Source organism: Saccoglossus kowalevskii, chromosome 1 (assembly GCF_978046115.1).
Source record: "Saccoglossus kowalevskii chromosome 1, keSacKowa6.1, whole genome shotgun sequence".
Classification (NCBI taxonomy): Eukaryota; Metazoa; Hemichordata; class Enteropneusta; family Harrimaniidae; genus Saccoglossus; species Saccoglossus kowalevskii.
In genome coordinates, this window is record NC_140641.1 from 13,133,086 (window position 1) to 13,154,990 (window position 21,905).

General features: G+C 35.8%; 3 protein-coding genes across 6 annotated transcripts in view; 2 read left to right on the forward strand and 1 right to left on the reverse strand.

Moving 5' to 3' along the window:
* LOC100378169 (PHD finger protein 21A-like) overlaps positions 1 to 5,783 on the forward strand; it is a 37,173-nt gene extending 31,390 nt beyond the window's left edge. For 2 of the 4 annotated variants that reach the window (XM_085498989.1, XM_085498996.1), the window contains 2 exons: positions 2,485 to 2,658; positions 3,159 to 5,783. In XM_085498989.1, the coding sequence (XP_085355115.1) occupies positions 2,485 to 2,658; positions 3,159 to 3,266 (282 nt within the window). In that variant the 3' untranslated portion in view covers positions 3,267 to 5,783. The remainder of the gene's footprint in view (positions 1 to 2,484; positions 2,659 to 3,158) is intronic. The other 2 variants (XM_085498992.1, XM_085499001.1) reach the window with 1 other exon arrangement.
* A 3,015-nt stretch (positions 5,784 to 8,798) lies between these two features.
* LOC100367123 (uncharacterized) lies at positions 8,799 to 14,269 on the reverse strand. Its single transcript, XM_006817885.3, has 6 exons — positions 13,825 to 14,269; positions 12,126 to 12,449; positions 11,104 to 11,391; positions 10,865 to 10,900; positions 10,576 to 10,675; positions 8,799 to 10,476 (listed from the first exon to the last, which is right to left on the reverse strand). Exons 1-5 carry the CDS (start codon positions 13,910 to 13,912, stop codon positions 10,611 to 10,613), a joined length of 801 nt encoding a protein of 266 aa, XP_006817948.1. The 5' UTR covers positions 13,913 to 14,269; the 3' UTR covers positions 8,799 to 10,476; positions 10,576 to 10,610.
* Positions 14,270 to 14,836: 567 nt separating this feature from the next.
* On the forward strand, positions 14,837 to 19,283 carry LOC102801123 (23 kDa integral membrane protein-like). Its single transcript, XM_006817884.3, has 7 exons — positions 14,837 to 14,980; positions 15,716 to 15,901; positions 16,402 to 16,476; positions 16,616 to 16,723; positions 17,587 to 17,691; positions 18,667 to 18,750; positions 19,099 to 19,283. Exons 1-7 carry the CDS (start codon positions 14,906 to 14,908, stop codon positions 19,207 to 19,209), a joined length of 744 nt encoding a protein of 247 aa, XP_006817947.1. The 5' UTR covers positions 14,837 to 14,905; the 3' UTR covers positions 19,210 to 19,283.
* The last annotated feature ends 2,622 nt before the right edge of the window (positions 19,284 to 21,905 follow it).

Genomic DNA, 21,905 nt, shown 5'->3' on the forward strand with positions numbered 1-21,905 from the left:
TGTCACCGATTCCCAAAACCAGATGCAAACGCTTCATGACATCAGACTGTTTATATCATTTGGGGGAGCACCACCCCTCCCTTCCCAGTTCATATCATGTCCGTGTACATGCAGCCGGTCGGGGTGTTGCTCACTTATTTCATATTGATGCTGAATTGTGAAATCTGTGATGAAAATTGTTTAAAATACTGATCATACAATGCAACATTCACTGTGTGACATATTAAGTTCTTGAGAATTGTGTGAAATTTTGATGGTGTTCATGCACCAATTGTGGAGAGTATTTACTAAACATTCACATTTTGTTTGCTAACTCTGAATGATCTGATGCAACATTAATATTGTCTTATTCGTACGTTTCTGTAATACCCTACTTTCCTGAAGCTAGGTTTTCCATCTTTCCAACTTACACCATGAAGTCGTGAAGCATTTTCCACCAGAGATTATTATTTGACCTTGAATTTAGAAGATCAAAACAGTTATCTCACTTATTGTTTGGTCTTTAACAGCAGATATCTTGCTAATAACCCTGTCACAGCCACTAGGACTAGCATTGCATTTTTGCATTTCACTCAATACTGTGGATTACTGTACTTTATTTTTCGCTGCAGGGGAACATCAGTTAAAGTAAAATGCAAAAAATGTGCGTTAAACCCAAGGAAACTGTGTGGGGAAAAAAACTTTAATGTAGCACATTAAAACAGTGTATTCGGTGAAAATAAATTTCAACTATCATGCACTTTTACCTGAAAATATTTTTCAGTAAATGTTTACCTAAAAATGACAAAATATAGGACAGACTAAATAACATTATGCCCGAATATACTTGCATATAACCTGTCTGATGTCTGAGCTTATCTGATCTTTACATTAATTGTCCATTGTTGTTTTCACATCACTATCATAGCTTTGTTTGATTCTTTTATAGAAATATTCTGCTTTGTTATTTCACCGTGAATGAGCCAAAATTACAGAATGTCATTGAAATTTGACTTTAACATCACTTTCTTTTCCAATAGTAATTCAATTTCTTGCCACTACATTGGAAAATAGCCTACGAAAAAGACATATATCTCGTCAATGTACTGTAAAAGTATAAATTATTCATTGGGTTTTAATTTCGCTGATAAAAGTAAAAATCAGCTAAATTAAATGTGTGTGAATATTCATTATTACAGTAGAATTCATAGTTTCATTTCAAAATCTGTGAATTTTAATAATCAGTGAATATCATCAAAATTGTGAAATTAATGCCTTTACAGTATTTTAATAATCCAGTTTACAATAAAAGCAATATTGGTTTTATGTGCACTTCTAACATAGAAAATATGTTAAAATTAAGAACATTGGTTATCCTGTTGGCGATCTGCTCTGCTTTGCTAGGCTGGGACAATATTGATCAAACTTGACAGGCCGGTCACAGTCGCGCTTTAGAAAGGTGGACAAATTTGTAAAAAATTAGTTCTGTCCTACTGTAACAATGACTGTGGCCTGAAAAGCTGAATTTTAGTTTCACAAAAAATCATCATACAGATCTTTGAGTCAAAACCCAGGACATATCTCAATCCATTTTGCTTGAGTGTGTGCCTTAAGTTTTTTAGTCTGTCCTACCATTACCATGGCAACACCCAATAAATGCCTTTTTTTTTAGCAGAGTGGATCACCAATCAGCCTACCATCTTGTTAAATTACTTGTTATTTGTGCGACTTGTGTAACATTTTCAACTTGCACATTGTATCATGAGCAACGTTTAACAGAGAAAGTATTGATATCAAACTCAAAACAGATAACAAACTTGCCATATTTCATCAGCTAAAACACAATACTTCTCTGCAGACCTCTCTATTATTCTATATTGACAGTGAAGTTTTTTTTAGCAATGTACATATATATGCACACGTACACAATTTGTGAGATTCCATTCCTCTGAGAAGCTGCATTGCTTACTATAGAAGTGTTTTGACACCCCACATACTATTTGCTGTAATTGACTGGACCACAGTGTAGTAGCAAACAAATTCCAATTAGTGTGACACCTGTCTAAACCGAAGACTTAGAGGGACAAACATAAACAAACAGGTTTCCCGGTTGTATAAGCTAATTCTTCGAGAAGGAACTGCGGGAAAAATGGGGTGTGGTTTAGACAGGTTGTACTGTACTAACTTTCCTGTTTACCTTGGCATGGAGTGCATGTCATCACACGTTTGACTCATCTGCTTGTTTGATACCCTGCACATATTGCATCGTTTTGCTTGTACTTCACGAATTATGTTGGAATCTCCTACTTAATATTATTGACATGCCCTTAACGTGTATTTGTTATTCTGCTTAATAACTTGTTACGTTCCTCAGTAACATATAGTAGTAAGTAAGTCAGGTCTTTATTAGCACTGTAAGCTTTGTATCTCAACTATGTCTATCAGATATGAAATATGTAACTGCTACGTGCAACAGCTGACATTATGATATGTTTATTCGCATAGCAGGCTGGTAATGATGGTCAGTGGCCTGGTACTTTGGCTATTGTTCATTCGTATATTGCTCATAAAGCCGCTAGGGAGGAGGAGAAGAAGAAACTGATGAAAAGACAATCTGAGCTTGCATCAGAACGTGGTCAGCTTGAAACAAAAGCACAGCAGCTCAAGGAAAAAATTATGGTGAGTACCGAGTTGTAGTTCAAAGTTTGTTTCTTGACTATATATTAAAATGGCATATAGCTCGTTTCTCAGTATTATTACTTCATGTATATCATGACCAAGCTGATAGAATGATTCCAAGATACTCCACCGTGTCATGTTTGATATTAGGGATCCCACACAGTATTTACAATATGTGTACAATTTTCTATTAAATTCAATTATAATGTGTGCTAGTATTAGAAACGCCATGTACATTTTATTTGTGTATTTATGGTATCAATACTACCAAGATGAATGAATAAATTGATCACAGCTTCACTTACTTGAACATGTGAGGAGCTGTGACAAGATTTCTTAAAAGTGTTAATTTTGTGAAACTGCCCTCAAACTATGGTGCTTTTTGTTTTCTTTCAATACACAATGTGCCTAGTCTGTTATCTGACCTTCAATAAAAGGCATCTGCTAATTTGGTGATTGGGATAAATTTCTAATTGATTTATTTTTGATTAATTTTGCAGCACGAGATGAAGTCGAAAGGAGAACTCCTCGATAACAGCAAGAAAACACAGACATCTATTGATAAGTTGAAAAACTTTCTCAAAATATTCCAGGTTGTTCCTTCATAGTATTTGATAACTCAATAATTGCTGTAAATCTTTATTTTCCAGCGCTACTGCTGCTCCATGAGTATAGACAATGCACCAGTGAGTGTCCCTAATTTCCCACTCTAAAAATACCATCAGTTTTGTTGCAACGAAAATATTTTTGCAACAATGTTGTGTTGGTGTTTCTTCTTTGTTATTCTTTCTGACAGTTTAAAAATTTCATAAGTGCCAATTAACTTAACAACATGTCATAGTAGACATCTCCATATTCCTTTGGTGATGGATAAGAATTGTACATAAGGCCAAATAAAATAGATCTGTTTCTGGTTATCATGCACGTCAGTTATAAATGACGTGCTCGGGGAAGAATGTAGCTGTCGTTTATGGTGCCATATCTTGTTCATGCATGCACAGATCAACTTTTTTGATGTTTCATGAATAAAAAGAAAAAAATCATGGTACTGTAAAAGGGTTAATTATTCACTGGGTTTTAATTTAGCTTATTTCGCTGTCTGGAAAATGCACTAAATTAAAACCCAGTGAATATGTAAAATTTAGCATAGAACACATTGTCTAAATGATAAAACCGTGAATTTAAAACCCACTGAATATTCCTGAAATGGTAAATCAGTGAAATTTAAACCCAGTGAAAATTAGTCATTTTACAGTATCATTTTTTAAGGAACTTTGGACCAAAACAGATCTTTTTCTTTTGGCTAATTATGTTATTTAAAAAAAATACTTTATTCTGTTTAATATTCCCATAATTTGTAGATTTCTGATGGTGAATTGACGAGTGTGGGATATTTTGTTGGTGCTTTCTCACTTGTTAACACCTAATTCTGTGCATGGCTGCTTGCTTGTTGCCAATCCTTCTTTCATTGTTTATTGTTATTGCAAAAATTGAATAGAATTTGTATATTGATTAAAAACACATTGAATTGTTTGTATAAATGATTTGTATAATTAATTGAAATTTATTCTTCATGGTTTTTTCTCATTTTTGCAGTGAATTATGTCGGTCATTTAGTCCATCATAATCAAGTGTCTATTATTATTCGTTAATGTTGTTTACAGTGTAGATTGTCTGCGAAAAAGCACCTACAACCTAGACAGACTAGTCTGTATTTAGCGCCCTCTATGTTAGCATTTTTTTAAGACATAGTATATAGCTCTTTTTAATGCTTTTTAGATCTCCTTATTTTTGTTTGTTCTCCAACTTTCAGTCATTGTTAGTTATTTTTTTTTTATAATGAACGAATTGAATCTTGAACAAGATGTATTTTTGTGATAATGTACATCAACAGAAATTCATGAACATTTTATAATATTTAAAACATGGTCAGAGTTCAATGTCAGTTGTTCCATGTCAAAGATTACAGATATTTTCAAAACAAAATAAAAGTGGCTGTTTTTGTTTTTTTTATTTTGGTTACCTGTCCCCACTCTCCAAACAATGTATTTTGGAATTGTTTACTTATCAAAACATATCAATAACGTTTTACTATATATATAAATAGTATATATAGTGTTTTTTTCAGCTTGGAGCACACTTTTCGATATGCAAAATAAGTGCATATTTAATCTCACTCACTCGGTAGAGCTAGAACTTTCTTCAAACGATAGTCTTTTGTTTTCCCATTTCCTTCCACTTTGTAATTACAAGTATTGGTAAATTGTTATCGTGCTTGATTACAACTGAATAAAGTTAGTGTGCACATGGTTTAGATGGTTATTTCTATAAAATCTCCAAATCTGTCTTGTTGACCCAGGGATTCCCCTGAGAAATAGACCAAGTGGCTCAGTCAAGTGAATTCGGCAGCTATGTTATATTCTCCGGTCGCAGAATATAGAATATTAGACTGATGTTAAAACTGGTTGACCTCATTTTAGTGGCTCATTACAGGTGAAGCATCTCCTGTCATTCCAGTGCCTTGGATTTCAATCCAGTTCATATTTTTTTTTTTACTAGTAAATCAAAATTATTGTAAATTGTCAGTGCTCCTATGCAACCAATTTGAGAGAATAAAACTTCACAATGTTTCTCTTCCTTGTAATTTATACTGCCGTTTAATTTCACTCTTCAGTGTTGCCAACTTTAGATGAGATTCTCAACTTGACATGAATATTTTTTTTTTTATAAAGATGGTTTTAAATTTACTTTGTACTTATGTATGTGATTAAAGTATGATTGATGGCCAGTAATTGTCATATTGAATGAGGTGCATTGTGGGTAAAGTGCACTCATATTGGTCACATATAACTGTTCCTGGGCCCAGTTTTAAACATCATGCATGGAATTTTGATAATTTGCATTTAATTTATTATTTCACATTAGTTTAACTAATTTTAGTATATATTGTGTCATTTTCTGAACAAGAGTAGTGGTAAGACCAATACTAAGGACTTGCAAAGAGCTGTTATTAATGTTATTTTTGTGTAGATGCTGCTATCTGTATGAATATTTGTAAGTTATTGATATTAGATGAAATGTAGGATGATTTATTCAAAATAAAATTGTGCAATATTGATATAATATGCCAGGTTTGTCATGATTGATAGTGTTTGCTTGAGTATTTCTGAGTTGTATTGAATGTCTACATATCTTGTTACCAGAACATATAACAGATTACATGTACACATTGTAAACCTCGTCTCACTTGCTCCATATCTGAGGAGACAATATACCAGATTACATGCATACATTGTAAACCCTGTCTCACTTGCTCCATATCTGTGTAGACAATATACCAGATTACATTCATACATTGTAAACCCTGTCTCACTTGCTCCATATCTGAGTAGACAATATACCAGATTACATTCATACATTGTAAACCCTGTCTCACTTGCTCCATATCTGAGTAGACAATATACCAGATTACATTCATACATTGTAAACCCTGTCTCACTTGCTCCATATCTGAGTAGACAATATACCAGATTACATTCATACATTGTAAACCCTGTCTCACTTGCTCCAAATCTGAGAAGACAATATACCAGATTACATTCATACATTGTAAACCCTGTCTCACTTGCTCCATATCTGAGTAGACAATATACCAGATTACATGCATACATTGTAAACCCTGTCTCACTTGCTCCATATCTGAGGAGACAATATACCAGATTACATGCATACATTGTAAACCCTGTCTCACTTGCTCCATATCTGAGTAGACAATATACCAGATTACATGCATACATTCTAAACCATATAAACCATATTAAAATACCTAATCCTATTTATAAATGCAAATACCCAGAATTCATTGAAGATGACCGAGAGGAGCTCATGGGTTGACCAACCTGTCATTGTACGTTGTCTGTCAACTTTTTTCATACAAATGACTTCTTCTCCAAAACCGTCAGCTGGATTGCCTTACATTATTCATATCACACCTACCTGGGATGCCCCTCTGTCAGATTGGTTTATTTCATGAAATCGCATGTAAACCTCTATTTTGGGGAATATTTTTGTCATTTATGGTTAAAAATTATTTTTTCCACAACCGCTTGTCAGATTGCTTTGCAATTTAACATGAATTACATTCAGACATAATGAGTGTCTATTTTGAGTGTATTTTTTTTTTTTTGCTAATTTTTGTGCATTTTCGACTTCTTCTCAGAAACCGCCTGCCCACATTGCTTTGAAATTCATAATGTAGACAGATGGACTAGTGCTCACTCAAGTTTGCTCATTTGGTGATGATATCTCCCTTTCTGTGGAAGATTTTTTTTTTATTATTTTTTGGGGACTTTTTTTCACTTTACATATGTGGGCCATGCATGGAGTCTGTAGAAAGTAGTTGTAAGCTAGGCTTCTCAGCACACATTGTCTTGGAAAATGAACTGGATTGGCCAATGTTTTTCAGAAATGCTCAAATTAAGGTCAAGGTCATTTCAATGTTTATATGTTTGCTGCTTTTATAGGGGTGATATTAAACAGTGGCGAAAGGGACTAAAACACCTCCCCAAAATCTTCAAGGCCGGATCAGGATCATCTCAAGGTCACATGTTGATTGCGTGTGTGTTGAGGGTCAGCAGGTCACCCCTTCGCCAAGATCTTTCTAGGAAAGATCAAGATCACATGTCGCTTTGTCATATTGTCTATCAATTATATGTACCCACACATTACCATACACAAATACCTTTCCTCTTACGGTATATGCCCTTCCAGTGACCATTGCCACTTCTCTTATCCACCTAGTAACTGCCACTGCCCTCTTCACTTGTCAATCACAGAGGGGATCTACCGACTGCAAGGTTACAGAGGGGATCTACCGACTGCAAGGTTACAGAGGAGATCTACCGACTGCAAGGTTACAGAGGAGATCTACCGACTGCAAGGTTACAGAGGGGATCTACCGACTGCAAGGTTACAGAGGGGATCTACCGACTGCAAGGTTACAGAGGAGATCTACCGACTGCAAGGTTACAGAGGGGATCTACCGACTGCAAGGTTACAGAGGAGATCTACCGACTGCAAGGTTACAGAGGAGATCTACCGACTGCAAGGTTACAGAGGGGATCTACCGACTGCAAGGTTACAGAGGAGATCTACCGACTGCAAGGTTACAGAGGGGATCTACCGACTGCAAGGTTACAGAGGAGATCTACCGACTGCAAGGTTACAGAGGAGATCTACCGACTGCAAGGTTACAGAGGAGATCTACCGACTGCAAGGTTACAGAGGGGATCTACTGACTGCAAGGTTACAGAGGGGCTCTACCGACTGCAAGGTTACAGAGGGGATCTACCGACTGCAAGGTTACAGAGGGGATCTACTGACTGCAAGGTTACAGAGGGGATCTACTGACTGCAAGGTTACAGAGGGGCTCTACCGACTGCAAGGTTACAGAGGGGATCTACTGACTGCAAGGTTACAGAGGAGATCTACCGACTGCAAGGTTACAGAGGAGATCTACCGACTGCAAGGTTGCTTGTTTTGAATTATTTCAAAAATCTTGCTTTTAAAAAGTGTAAAAAAATGTAATTTAACATTTTGTTCAATGGAATAGTTTTGAAAATACCAATTTTTGAAAAATATTATGACAACATTCTCAAAATATGTCACTGTAACACACAAAAGAATGCTATTTCATGTGGCCATAGGATTTTACATAATAAGCTTATGAACATTGCCATCCGATTTATGACTAACTTTCTCAAAATTATGAGTAGGCGTCTACCTTATAGAGGGGTAGTAGTGGATGTTGTTGTTTCTGTTGATGATGCTATAACAACAAGCTCATTTTGCAAACAGATGTCCTGTCATACATTGATTTGTTATATTTTTTTTTTACAAAATTATTGTTTTGTCTTATGAAATTATAATTTTATTCTACAGAAATTATGTTTTTTTCCAGAGAAACTGAAGCTCAGTAGTCTCTAAACATATATCAGTTGTGCATCTATTCCAATAAATTAAATTAAAAATTGTTTATATTTGGGGGTCATAAACATAGTTAAATTTAATAAAAATAACAAAATTAATAATATCTGAAGCACAACATAAACTATCTAAATAATTCACATTGAAAAACAAACTTTGAATCAAAAACTTATCTTATGTAAGTTTTATTGAAATCGGTTCGTTTTTTTTTTACAAAGAAAATATTAAACCATATATACCCTAAAATTCTGATGAAACCAATTTCATTGATGAATTAAACATGTGCAGAGAAGGCAGAGATAATTAAAAGTCTTTATTTCAAACCTGTAATGATGCATTTCTGAAATCCCATGATGTGTTCAAATAATCTAATATGCAAATTACAAGATATAATTTTTGTTGTAATAATTTCTAACGAATTTTCATAAAAACTAAACTTAAACTACAACCCTTAGAATAATTTGTGGTGGGATACAAAAAAAAATCAATTTGGTAGTTCGCCATTAACTAATTTGAGAGAAAAGTACATACCAGTACTATTGAAGTTCTCTGCCACTAGGTGGCGCTGTCTACTATCTACAAGTTCGGGATATTGGAAACCGGGATATGAAATAGCATGCCTTCCTTCACAGTTCACACTGACAATATCAGTGGAAATCATGCGAACAACTGACTTGTCCCCAAACTGTTGAACAATAATAAACTACTAATGTATATATGTGCAATGTAACAAGTAAATGAGATCTGAGATTCAACCTTGAACGTGACAACCATCCAATAAATAAAACGTATCAAAAATTTAAAAAAGAAACTAGATCGCATTAAATAACAAGTGGTTGCGTAAAACAACAAGGAACTAAATGAATGTCCATTCCCTGATTCCCAAATTTAAACTTCAGCACCAAGCTTTTGAATTATGCTGTGAAATTATTATTATTATAATAACTATAATATAAACAATAGATGATGGAAAGACTCGAAAACTGTACTCTGATCAGCAATATACATCATCACTATGCGTTGATCACATTGATTCTTATTTACGCTGTTTATTCGATGTCCAAAGTGAGAGCGTTCGATTATACTTACCTCCTATCTATGCTATTTTCGGGCCATTTGGTATCTCTCCTAATTTAAGTAGGTTAGGACCGAATTAAAATTAAAGGGCGGTAGTCGTCGCGCCGCGTCCTGTTTGATATGGGCCTCATAGCGACGTATACAACGCGTGTAAAATTTATTGTTTATTTACATGAAATTCGAACACGCGCTGCGCGACGACCACCGCAGTGACAAATCTAGATGGGGAGCAGGGGGGCACCCCCCCCCCCAACGCATGACGATTCATATCATCTGGATTACGCATATCTTCTCTGCGATATACGCTCCGTATATCTTAAGCGAAGCTTGGACTCCCCCCCCCCCCTCCCCCAATACATTTTGTTGGATCCGCCACTGGGCTTTAAACCTAATTTTCTTGGATAATCCATGCCATCAAAAATAACAAATGGAACAATAATTTAAATGGTCCCCGAAATATGTTTTTTTCGAGACACGAACTAATTATGAAATCTACAACATTTTCGTTCGTATCTGTTTATGCGGTGGGTTCTATTGAGTAAGTATCCCATCCAATTGAGTACTGCCATTCCGATGGCATGTGATTGTTATTGCAGTAAATACTAATAATGTTACCAATGTAAAGTTGTGTGAGACGAAGTGGCAATGCAAGTGCTATTAAAATCGTATAATATATATTGTGTAAACAATGCCTGTGCAGCTTCATTTATATATAAAATCTGTGTACATGGACCAATCACAGAAACGTCTTTTGTCCTGAATCAAAAAACAAAATAATAATAATAATAATAATAATAATAATAATAATAATTTAGCGATACTAAAATGCGCCAAGGAAGATAACACAATACGTACCAAGATGACACCTGTGAAACTCAGTAATTTGACTGTTACCACACAATCATCGTCATATACAGACTGGCAGAGAGAATCATCACGCTGCATGCTGGTGTTTCTGTATAGAGAATATAAATGCATAACGACAGTGTTATTGCTGGACAATTGCACGTGTACTCCGTTCATATACACTGGCGACATGATTGCGTCACACTTGGGGACGGCGGTGAGATAAAAGCGAATTCGAATTTTCACCGGCTGTTTAACGTCTAAATTATTCGGCATGCAAATATTTTACGCATATTACCTGCCAAAGATATTTCTTCGTTGTCATCTTCACTGTCTGAAAATTAAATAAAAAAAACACAATGTTAAAAGAGATATATGTCATATAAGCAAACTTTAAAACACGTATCTTAAATTGTTTTTCACTGTTTTTAATCACTTTAAATGCTCATCGTAGCATAGCAAATTATTATATTTTCCATTTACATAAATTAATTACATGACGACGTGCAGTGCGACTGAAACGCTATGGGTACGCACCTCGAATCGTTTCAAGTTGGAAATCCCCCGTCCCTGTGTACATTTCATCTCCAACTTGAAAGGTAACGATACACTGGTAATTCCCGTAATCCACTGCGTTGACGTCTATCAGTTCCAATGTATCATTGTACATCATATAATCGGTATCATCGTCATCGATTTCCGCGATTGAGGTGAGATTCGTCCCGTTTCGCGTCCATCTGATAGTTGTATCGCCCTCAGCGTCGACACCTTCCAGTTCGCAGCTCAGAAGAGTGATATTTTCCACCGTGATTTGGGTTATGTTAACTGTACAAAAGAAACGAGATAGGATTACACTTTGTCGATTTGTCGCTTCTGTGGCGTATATAGGCGACAATCTAAGTCATACTTTATTCAAAATGACGGACGACCACACGGCTAAATATAGTGCTTACCCGGTGCTTACACCCATCTACGTCATTTTGACGTCACAGAAGCGGCTCGTCGTTAGAGGGCACGACTATTATAAAGGTGTATTGAATATTCAATTAAACTGAGGAAAAGTTATTACACGTGCACATGTATGACCAGCTGCTTGTCAATATCAAATATCAAGGTAATTTGTTACAAGTCACATGATGTCTGTTGCTTTATACATTTATTTTGAAATTGTCACTTTGGAACTATTTCTAGGATCGCGGATTGATATTTAATAAGTCTGTAACTGTTTGCAGCCAATGAGATATTACCCAAACGCGTCACATTGCCCAAATGTTTTTGGACACTAAACGTGGCTTATTTTTCACACTAATCCAGGCCATGGTTCACGGCATGTAAAGATGTCGTATTTTTATTTTATAAAAGTTTTTTTTATAGTTTTTTTTTATATTTCTGGCTGCACATATTCACAGGAATATAATCGTGTTGTAGTTACTTCCAAAGAGACAGGATTAGATCACTACGCGTGCATTTTATATTACACAATTTTTTAAAAAGATATATGGGTTATTTTCAAACTATTGTACTAACCAATCTTAAATATGAATTATCACGTAACATACCATCATAAATTAATATATAAGTTGGTTCCGTTTCTGCAACTAAACCGACACTGTGTTTGGAAGCCTGGCATGAATACCACCCCTCGTTGGATGAATCGATATCTGATAAAATACGTTTAGTTGAATACTTCACCATGTCTTCTGTCATTTCTACTCGCCCACCGGCCGATATCAACGGCCGGTCATGGTCGCCATGGAATGGAATGGCCAGATAAGTCGGCGGGTCGGTGACATTCTTCTCAGGACGGACAGACGTACATTTCAATGTGACTTCACTTCCTGCCTGGACAATATACACACCATCGGGTTCTAGAGTCAAAGATGCTGTAGACGGACGAGAAATACAGGCAAGTTAGTATATTGGTATCCCCGGGAGGCAAGTATATATTTAAAAAAAAATGTGCACTAGCACAAATGTTACCCCTCCCACACAGACGCGATACCCTCAATAAAGAATGCCACACTTCAACACAACGTACAGCACATTGTACAGTGTCGATTGCAATAAATAAAACAGCGGTAATCCAGACACACCCAAGCAAGCCAGCAACGTAATAAAATTATAGACTTCACGAGCGTGATTCTCTTGTAATTTCATTGTACAGACAATACAATTAAGAAATGAAAATATATCAATCTTCGTGTTTTAAGGCCAGACTTTTAAATGCCAAATAACAGATGCGATTATTTGAAATCTGAGCTCACTGGACAAAATATCCAATCTTCTACTATATCCAATCTTCTCTTAATAACAACTATACATTGTCATATTTATATATGCAGTAACTGACACAGAGTGGAAAATTAAAATAAAAAAACAATTAGTCACCTTTATAATTATGCGTGACTACAATAGTGTATAATTAAAGCTAAAGTTGAACATTGATATGTCACGTGATTAATACAGCTTCATATTTGTAACATAACAATGCCTCCGACGTGCTTTGTTTATACAATGTGAAGAACAAAGCGTAACTTTTTTTGTTTTATCTTTCAAAATCTGAACTGGAGGTAAAAATGCATACATGGGAGCGCCCGTCTCACGTCACGGTACATTGCTAATATAACTCGGAACCAGAACAAGAATGCGTTTAACCATTCACTCCACTGGAGTATCATACAGTTGCAAATCGCAAAGTGCTAATCATGGAAATAACATCAAAAGAAAAATAATAACAAGTGACGAAAAATACAATGGTCCTCTACTCAATGAAATGTTCAGTACTCATAATATAGAGCAAACTACCGCGGAAAATATTATACTTTTCTGAAACGAAAAATGGCTTCATGTCGTTGGCGAATAAACATTGCGAGTGTATTTTTATATTGTTCTCCCGTGAATCAAAAGTCATTGGATAGAAATGATTCTACGAGAAAATCAGTTTATATACCACATACCAGTACTGCATATGTTCAGTTGTTGTTTATTCACGAATCACCCACGTGACCCGACAACATTAATTACAATAGCGAGTGGGGAAACGCCCTCATGTGAGAGAAAGAACCGTGTAAATGATGTTCTATCTGCAGCGACCCATGGCGCCCCTCAATTACTTTCCGTCAAGCAACCATACACAGCATCCAATAATCGGGTGCGGGTAATGTTTTGTGCAGTATACTAGAATAACGGTGGACTGTTTGTTTTATATTGTACTACGCGATATTGTCATAGTAACACACCGGTGGTCGCTGTACTTACCGATTTGGCAGGAATACTGATGAAATAAACTCGCTAGTAACGCACACGTAATACACACAGGTCCAATAATACTGCGCATTGGTCCCATCTTCGTTTAGAGAATACGATGAAATCAACACGTTTACATCGATTTCAGTTTGACCACTCAGACAGCGCAATAATGGATGCGATCAAGCTTTTCATAGTAAAATTAGCAGTATATATGCGGTTATATATTCTATAATAAACACGACACACCCGCGGCAGAGTCGTGAATATAAATTAAAAGCTTGTTGTCACTCAACGGTCGAGTTTCGTTCAAATTACAAATGATTACATAGGAGATGCAGTTATCGATACGATGTATGTGACACGGCTCAGTTACATACCCTTGATGTGGTCCGTGGAACGGCACCAGTGAAGACTGTTGTGCTAATATACAGTCATTCGGACTGTGGCTAATGGTATTGTTGCCTATTATGTAAAGAGAAAAGCGCCGCCAACGACTGGATATCAGTTATGTAAATATTCATGAATACTAAACTCTTTCTGTTCCCATTGGATGCCTTACATCCCGAAGAGTGAAAACGAAAACTGTCCTATCATACATTTCACAATGGACTATACGCTTTGACACAGGATTGTACCATTTCAAATGGTTTGAGAAATTTGATTGAAATTTTAAAATCAGAGAGTTGCCATTACGGTTGCACGTCGAACCTCAGACAACTAATAAATTATTTATTAACTTGTCTGAGGTCGAACATGGTTGCACTTCTGTTCTGATAATGTTGGTACATTGTTCTAATCACTTATTTTTGAATTCCTTTCAATAAATATGCAGTTTTGCTTGTATAATATATTTAATAACACAAGGTATGTTCATATTGGACGAAACACGTGTATTTCAATTAGCAGGGTTGCGTAACATTGCATAACTGCACGAAATAATTGACCACGCACCAATCCCAATACTCGTAATCATTCGGACGCACCTGGTACAATAGTAGTATTCAACATCGCATTACGCGTTGTACTAAAGTTTGACACGATTTCAGAGTGAAGAGGACGTTAGCACGTCAATATAGTCGGTGACGTTACCATGTCGAAATACGTATCAGGAATGTCTATGAAATGCGTCAGGTTAATCCTGTACCTGTTCAATCTAATGTTGATGGTGAGTATCGTTATCGTACATTAAAAAAACATCCAACTTGAACTTGACCTGGTTTTGCATTGTTTGGGTAGAACGGCGTGACGGTGACGATTTAACCACATCGCCAATAATTACACATCGTTCATTGTAATTACACCTTGTTATGTGTATTATTGGCAGCATTGCAGTGACTAGACTGGGTACATAGTGACAGAATAATTCGATTTTTCTATTATAAATATTGAAGATTGTAGTTTGCGTAATTTTGTGACGTAATTGTAAAAACATTCCTTTCGCGCATACACCATCATTTTGCAATCGAGTCGCCAAATTTATAAAACAGGAGGTTGTTACTAATTTATTGTATAAAAAATACAATCCCCTGATTCCTTGATCGTAATGATTATAACTGCTATAAGTATGGGGTAGGGTGGTATGTGGTGGGGTGGGATGGGATGGGATGGGATGTCTGCAAATACCTGTAGTCACTGTGAGCTGCTGTTATATCGCCTGATATCACCACGGTATGCGAAGATGAGTGACTTTTAGATAGTTAGACGTTTCGTTTTCCGTACATGAATCATTTTTCAAAGTGTCAGTTTACAGTTCACGTCCTTTGACGCATTCTGTGTTTTATCCCAAAATAATACATAGAGCTAATAATACTTAATTAATTGTTCTCTCTCAAAATATATCGTTTTCTTTGAGAAAGTGAATATTAATTTGGTTTACTGATTATCATTATTTTATTTTCAGTTTAGCGGTCTCACTGTGATCGGTATATGCATATTTGTGAAATACCAGCACCGTTTCGACGAATATGGTCCTGTTAATTTTAGACTTGCCTTGTATGGTATTATTGTAGTATCGGGAGTCGTCAGTCTCACTGGTTGTTTAGGATGCTGTGGCGCCAAGTATGAAAACCGATATTGTCTCGGCTTTGTAAGCGATTTTTTTCTATATTGTTTCATTTCACGGTTAAGTATTCTATGTGGACGAGATCGAACCTGGTATAGGATATGGGAGGGGGCTGCAAAAGTAGACTTTCAAATACGAAACTATAAATAGTAGGTTGAAATCATAGATCCCGGTTACCCCATAAACAACAGAGATCTAAAAAAAACCTGCTACTATAAAGTAAAAGACAATATGTAAATACAAAAAAAAAAAGAATCAGAGCTTGTTTCCATGGAAACATGAATCCTTACTCAGGCGGCCATTTTGAATTGAGCATTGATCAAAAATACATTTCCTAAGTCCAAAATTTAAAACTGTTAAATTTTCTTTCGACTTTCTGTCTCAATAGATCGTATCAGTTTTCGGCATAACATTACTTCACGGAATTGAAACAAAAAAAGAGTTAGAAAAAAAAATGTTTTGCATTGCTGATATAATGGTTCTAATAATCCAATATAATAGTTTTTGTCCGTTGATATTTTTAGTATTTTGGTATAATGGCTTTCATTATGCTAGTTGAGCTGACTGTTGGCATTCTCTTGGTGGTCACTAAAGGAAAGGTGAGCGGAATATAACTTCACAAGTCTTGTTTTTTTTACGAAGTGAGGGGCTTCACAATTGTGCGCTTACTGAGTAATACGTCATGATTTGATATAAACCTGGTACACGTACATTAAACGTACGCCAATTATATTGCAGTTAGTTGACCAAATTACGGATTCTCTGGCAGACATGGTGAGTGAAGTCTATTATCGAGGAGATGAAGACTCCCCGGTCGTCATCTTTATTGACTGGTTGCAGACCAAGGTAGGAGAGTTGGTGACTGTCTGACCACCACTGGTTGTCTCCCCCCATCAAATTAAAGCATACGGGATTTCTTTTGATATGTTTTATTGCAAATGAACACATATTTTCGTTTTAATATGAACATGATATGTTATTTCAAACTGGTTTTATTGCACCTACCAGAATATTAATTTTCCGGCTTTTCAACAAGAAAATCAGCTTTCGAGACAGAATTAATAATTCTTTCAAACACACTCTGGCCAATTACTAGATTCATGAATACTTTTAACAATATTGTGCACTTGTAACCTAATATTGATCTTTTAATATAATAATACTAGTAATATTTTGTGTTTTCAGTTTTTCTCTTTACTCGCGATGTTTGTAGTCAGTGTAGTCAGTAAACGGGAGTTGTTCCCGCAGTATTCCGAATACTAGTAAATAAAATTATGATTTAGCGTCATATGAAAATGGTTTGTCTTATAAGTACTAGCGTCGGTTCCACTCTCTAACCGTTACTGAAACTCGGTCTCGGGAGACCGGCGAGCCGCCGTATCGTCGCTTGAGTCCCTGTGTATAATAGCGACAAATGCCGCCGAGGGCAGTATACCAATCAGGAACGGTAACTATATAAGAGAGCAACAGAGACTGGAAATCTACTGCGTTGTAATTCACAGGTGTATGGAGCTGCATCTTTTGTTGGTGTACATGGGCTCTGCGAAAATTTCGGGTGTTCTATAGTTAGTGCAATGATTTTGATATGATTTATGTAAAGTAGTTATTTATATAAAATAATTTATCCATGTGTACTTGTTATATAAATTGACCTCTAACATTTGATGCGAATTGCCAATGCATCTAACTTTTTTTTATTAATTTTCCAGTTCAAATGTTGCGGTTCATCTGGATATGAAGACTATGAGATCCCTCCAAGAAGTTGTTTCTGTTTCTTTTGTGACAATAAACTAACCACCGATGTTTTCACGAAGGTGAATATATCAAATATATGTTCAAATAACATTTCATCTGAAATTAGCAAATTGCCGTACACGATACTCTATCTTTTATATTCGTTCTTGTAATGTACATTATCATTCATGATATCCGCGGTGTAACCGGTAGACACACAAAAACTGAAGACGGTGTGACGTGAAAACGACGGTATGCTATGAAATGTAGACCATTCGCCTGGTTTTTCAATCAACAACGCCAACTTGCACCTTAGTTGGCAATCACTAAGGTTTACCGACAGTTTAAGTCTGGAACACTCTGCATGAAAAAAATATTGTACGACCATCAGACTTAGACCACATTTTCGAATAAAATTAGTCTAAAACTTCCTTGTCTTAATCTGCAATACGTGTGATATGGTGCATGCACCACATCAAGAACACGTCCAGTTGTTAAGTCCCATGTTTAGTAACAGATTATCAAGTACGACATCGGAAAGACAAAACATTGTAAAATTTTAACAAGATGAACGTACCAGGAAAACTTTGTGAATCTAGAGAGAAGTGACCGATTCTTAAAGCGGGGGGGGGGGGGGGTCATAACCTGCGCACGCGCGGGAATAGAGTCCCAAGCAACGATAAAACACGCAAAAAACGTAAAGGCTCATGGGTAGACGCTTATTTGTAAGCATTGACTCGCTATGTCCATTTGACACATGAGCAGATAACGACTCCCCCGCTTTAAGCTTCTTGTATAGAATATCCATAACAAGTTAGTGAAAAACAGCCGTGCTTTCTTCTCGGTGTTTGAAACATTGGTGTGCTTAGAATTACAGGTGGTTTCATCGATTACCGTCTCACCGAGGTCTGGTTACCATTCGTACAAAAAAAAATAACTTCAATGAAAAATTACTAAAAATGGCCCAATGAATACCGCATATAAGCAGAAAAGCCCGGATGCTGAGCGACACCTCGCAGACATCATTTATCTATTTACTATTTTTATTAATACAGGGATGTGCTAAAGCAGTGTCCCAGTATGCTGACCAGTATATTCGAATACTGTATGCCATAATACTAGGAATTGGAATAGCACAGGTATGCTTCCGTCATTCATCTAGCTGTTGATATCATACATGAATATGACCAGTCCACTGTGACATCGACCTCTGAACCACAGAGAGTGGTGGTTGCAATTGCAACGCGTTGTGTTCGTTACGTTGCGTAACTTGATACAACGCTTGTAAAATTGTTCTCCCTCCAACTGTTCCTATAAATAACGCCCTCTATCGATGAAATAATGTTATTCGAAAACCAGTACCGGCAATTGTTTTATTGACTGACACAGCGATAGAGTTTCTTACACATGTTTATTCACAGGCGTGTTCCGTCAGCTTTTTATATTTTAAGACCAGTTTTGACATTCAATTTTTTTTTTATTTTCAGTTGATAGGATTGATATTTGCTATTCAACTACTGCTCCACATCAGAAAACAGCGAACTCGACGAAATCTACATACAATCAATAACAATAAATTGGGCAGTACATTGTTATAATGTGTGACACATGTTCTTGCCATAAAAATATATTGATATTAGAATAAAGTGTTTTGTCTTACAAGCAATATAAAGTCCGTATTCATTTTTCACTCGTATTGACTGTATTCTCCTTTAATGTTGGGTATATGTGTAGATGATGACTGGGATTAATGGAGAAAATCATTTCCAATGAACAATATTCGTGTAAAGGCTTGATGGATCACCGTGTGCATACATGGAAGATAGTACAGGCCATAAGTATTTGACAACTTGGAATTTATTGAAAAATTTGACTCCTCACTTTGTACAACAAATTTCCTTTTTGTGTTTGTGAACGCTTTCACTACTTTTTTTTTTGCATACTATTCTGTATTTGTCAGGAAAATTTGTACTAGTACTCAAAAAGATTTGTTTTTCAATAGCGAAGGTTGATTGTACGAATTTTTGCGTTTTCTAATGGTTAATTAGGGCCAATTAATGCTATGACGGAAATCATTTTTCAATAGATACCAGTTTGGGTATTTGTCTTTATGTACATGCATCATTAGTTTATCAGAGTATACAAAGTTCAAATTTTGTTGATTGCAGTACTCCCATGATGCATTTAGGGTATATCATTTTTGGCACACTATTTGTTAGACTGAAACTTGTTAGACAACCAAACTTAGACAACCAATTTTTCAATTCGAAATCCTATGCACACACATTTTCTAAATATACATATATATTTTTATCCCCAAATTATTTGATGATACCTCAGCAAAATATCAATTTGTAGTGCTTTTAAAATGTCCCCTCATTAGCGACATCCTTGAAAAGACTAAGACAGTACAATGTACGTGTCATTCTTCTGCAGTCCTTGAAGAACCCGTTGTACTGTACTGAATATGACGCCCATGCTACAAATACATGTGCAACATTCATAACCAAGTAGAAAGAAATAATAAATTATTGGAGGGGAAAAAAATAATGGCACCCAAGGGTCAAACAGAAAGCTGTGCGAATGAGCTGTACTGTACCATGCATTACAAAACTTTTACTCTCTCGGATCATCTGTACAATTGCAGCCGTACCTGTGCATAATACAGGATGTGTCATCTAATCGGGACTCTATTTTAGAGACCTTCACGCTCATTATATAATTTCTGAAAATGCTCAATTTTGAAGTACATTTGAACTCCAACCACTTGTCGAATTTCCTATCTTGTCACATTCAGTGCAGTAATATTTATAGGCTGATATGCAACGTGCATAAATATAAATACAATCATTTAAACACAATTGGCAAGTACAAACTAGTGTGGTTGACAGGGAGTTGTCTGGGATACTAATTCCCAATAAGTTTCTACATAAAAAAAAAAAAAATTCAAATCCAGAGATTTTAGTAGGTTTGTATAAACCCAGTGTATCCTGCAATCCTTGCATCATTCAATTCCACTCCCACATTATGCTTGACTAGCAATTAGTGTCATGGTACAGAGCATCATTCCCCAAATAAATGCCAAACTTGAATTCCATACCAATCATCTGGGGATCACGCAACTCCCAGCAATGAAGCATTTGAATTGACCAATGAAGAGAGCAAAAAAAAAAAAATGTCAAATACATCAAGCATAATGTGCTGCAGTTGTATAGTTTTTTTTTTACAAGCAATGCGACACATTTTAAAACAGAAATAACCCTCAATAGCAATTTGACAAACTACAAAGACACATACTCTTGATAAGTTATTAAACTTTTGGATTTATTTTCTGAGAAACAATAGCAATCACAAAAAATTATTCTGCTGCCAGACATCATGTAAAGACAAAATAATCAAAAAATATGATAGAAAATGGCAAAATTATTTATATGCTGAAAATCTACCCTAAATTAGACTTTAAATGCACAGTAGCTGACTAGTTCTTTTATCATACCAAGTTGAAGTGCACTGTACCGGTCTATTTGTTTGGAGGACAGTTAATCCCTTCAAGATGGCTGGTCTGGCTTTCTTTGAGGTATTCAGCATATTCACTGAGTTTGTGACTCCCTAATTTGCCCATGGAAGAATTCTGTCTTTCATAAATGTCCATTTCACTTAAAAACAATACTGTTGCTACTGTTGGCTTAAAGACGTTGGACTATATTCCTGAAACATGCTTAGCAAAGCGCTCAGAACCCATCCTGAGTATCAAGTTGTATGTGATTCATAACTTAGAACCAGTTTTCAAAACCTTTAATAATTTAGTTGACTTTCTGATATTTTGTTTTTGTGTACAATAGACCCCCCCTCCCTTAAAAAAGAAGTGTTATCTATCCTGTATGTACTTAGTGTTTTCAGTATGAACAAACAGCTTCTCAGATCACTCTAGTTCATTATCATTATCATTATCATTATCATAATGTCCTAGCAAGGACAACTTATATTATAGTAAGCTGACTTTGAACTACGGTTTATACCACATGACTAAATTAAGAATAAATGAACTTAAAGGGAACTACCTTATCATATAAAAAACGCATACCTTGAAGACCAACTAAATCGGTGTATGTTGTGTTGTGTCATGAAATGTAATTATTTTATCAGACAGGTTACTTATTCAGTTAAGATAATTTAAATGCACACATTTCAAAAGTCAACCATTTACTCGCATAGTCTTTGAGCAAGATCTTAACTATTATAAACAACCTTTCTCCATCTGCAGATATTAAAGCATTTCCAAATGTGGCACAAC

Excerpts from the sequence above, each read along its gene's own strand:
- LOC100367123 (XM_006817885.3), bottom strand. The coding sequence starts at position 13,912 with ATGGGACCAATGCGCAGTATTATTGGACCTGTGTGTATTACGTGTGCG. Across the intron at positions 12,450-13,824 it reads TCAGTATTCCTGCCAAATCG|CATCTTTGACTCTAGAACCC; the intron begins GTAAGTACAGCG and ends GTCCGTCTACAG. Across the intron at positions 11,392-12,125 it reads TTATATATTAATTTATGATG|TTAACATAACCCAAATCACG; the intron begins GTATGTTACGTG and ends TCTTTTGTACAG.
- LOC102801123 (XM_006817884.3), top strand. The coding sequence starts at position 14,906 with ATGTCGAAATACGTATCAGGAATGTCTATGAAATGCGTCAGGTTAATC. Across the intron at positions 14,981-15,715 it reads TGTTCAATCTAATGTTGATG|TTTAGCGGTCTCACTGTGAT; the intron begins GTGAGTATCGTT and ends TTTTATTTTCAG. Across the intron at positions 16,724-17,586 it reads TTGACTGGTTGCAGACCAAG|TTCAAATGTTGCGGTTCATC; the intron begins GTAGGAGAGTTG and ends TTAATTTTCCAG.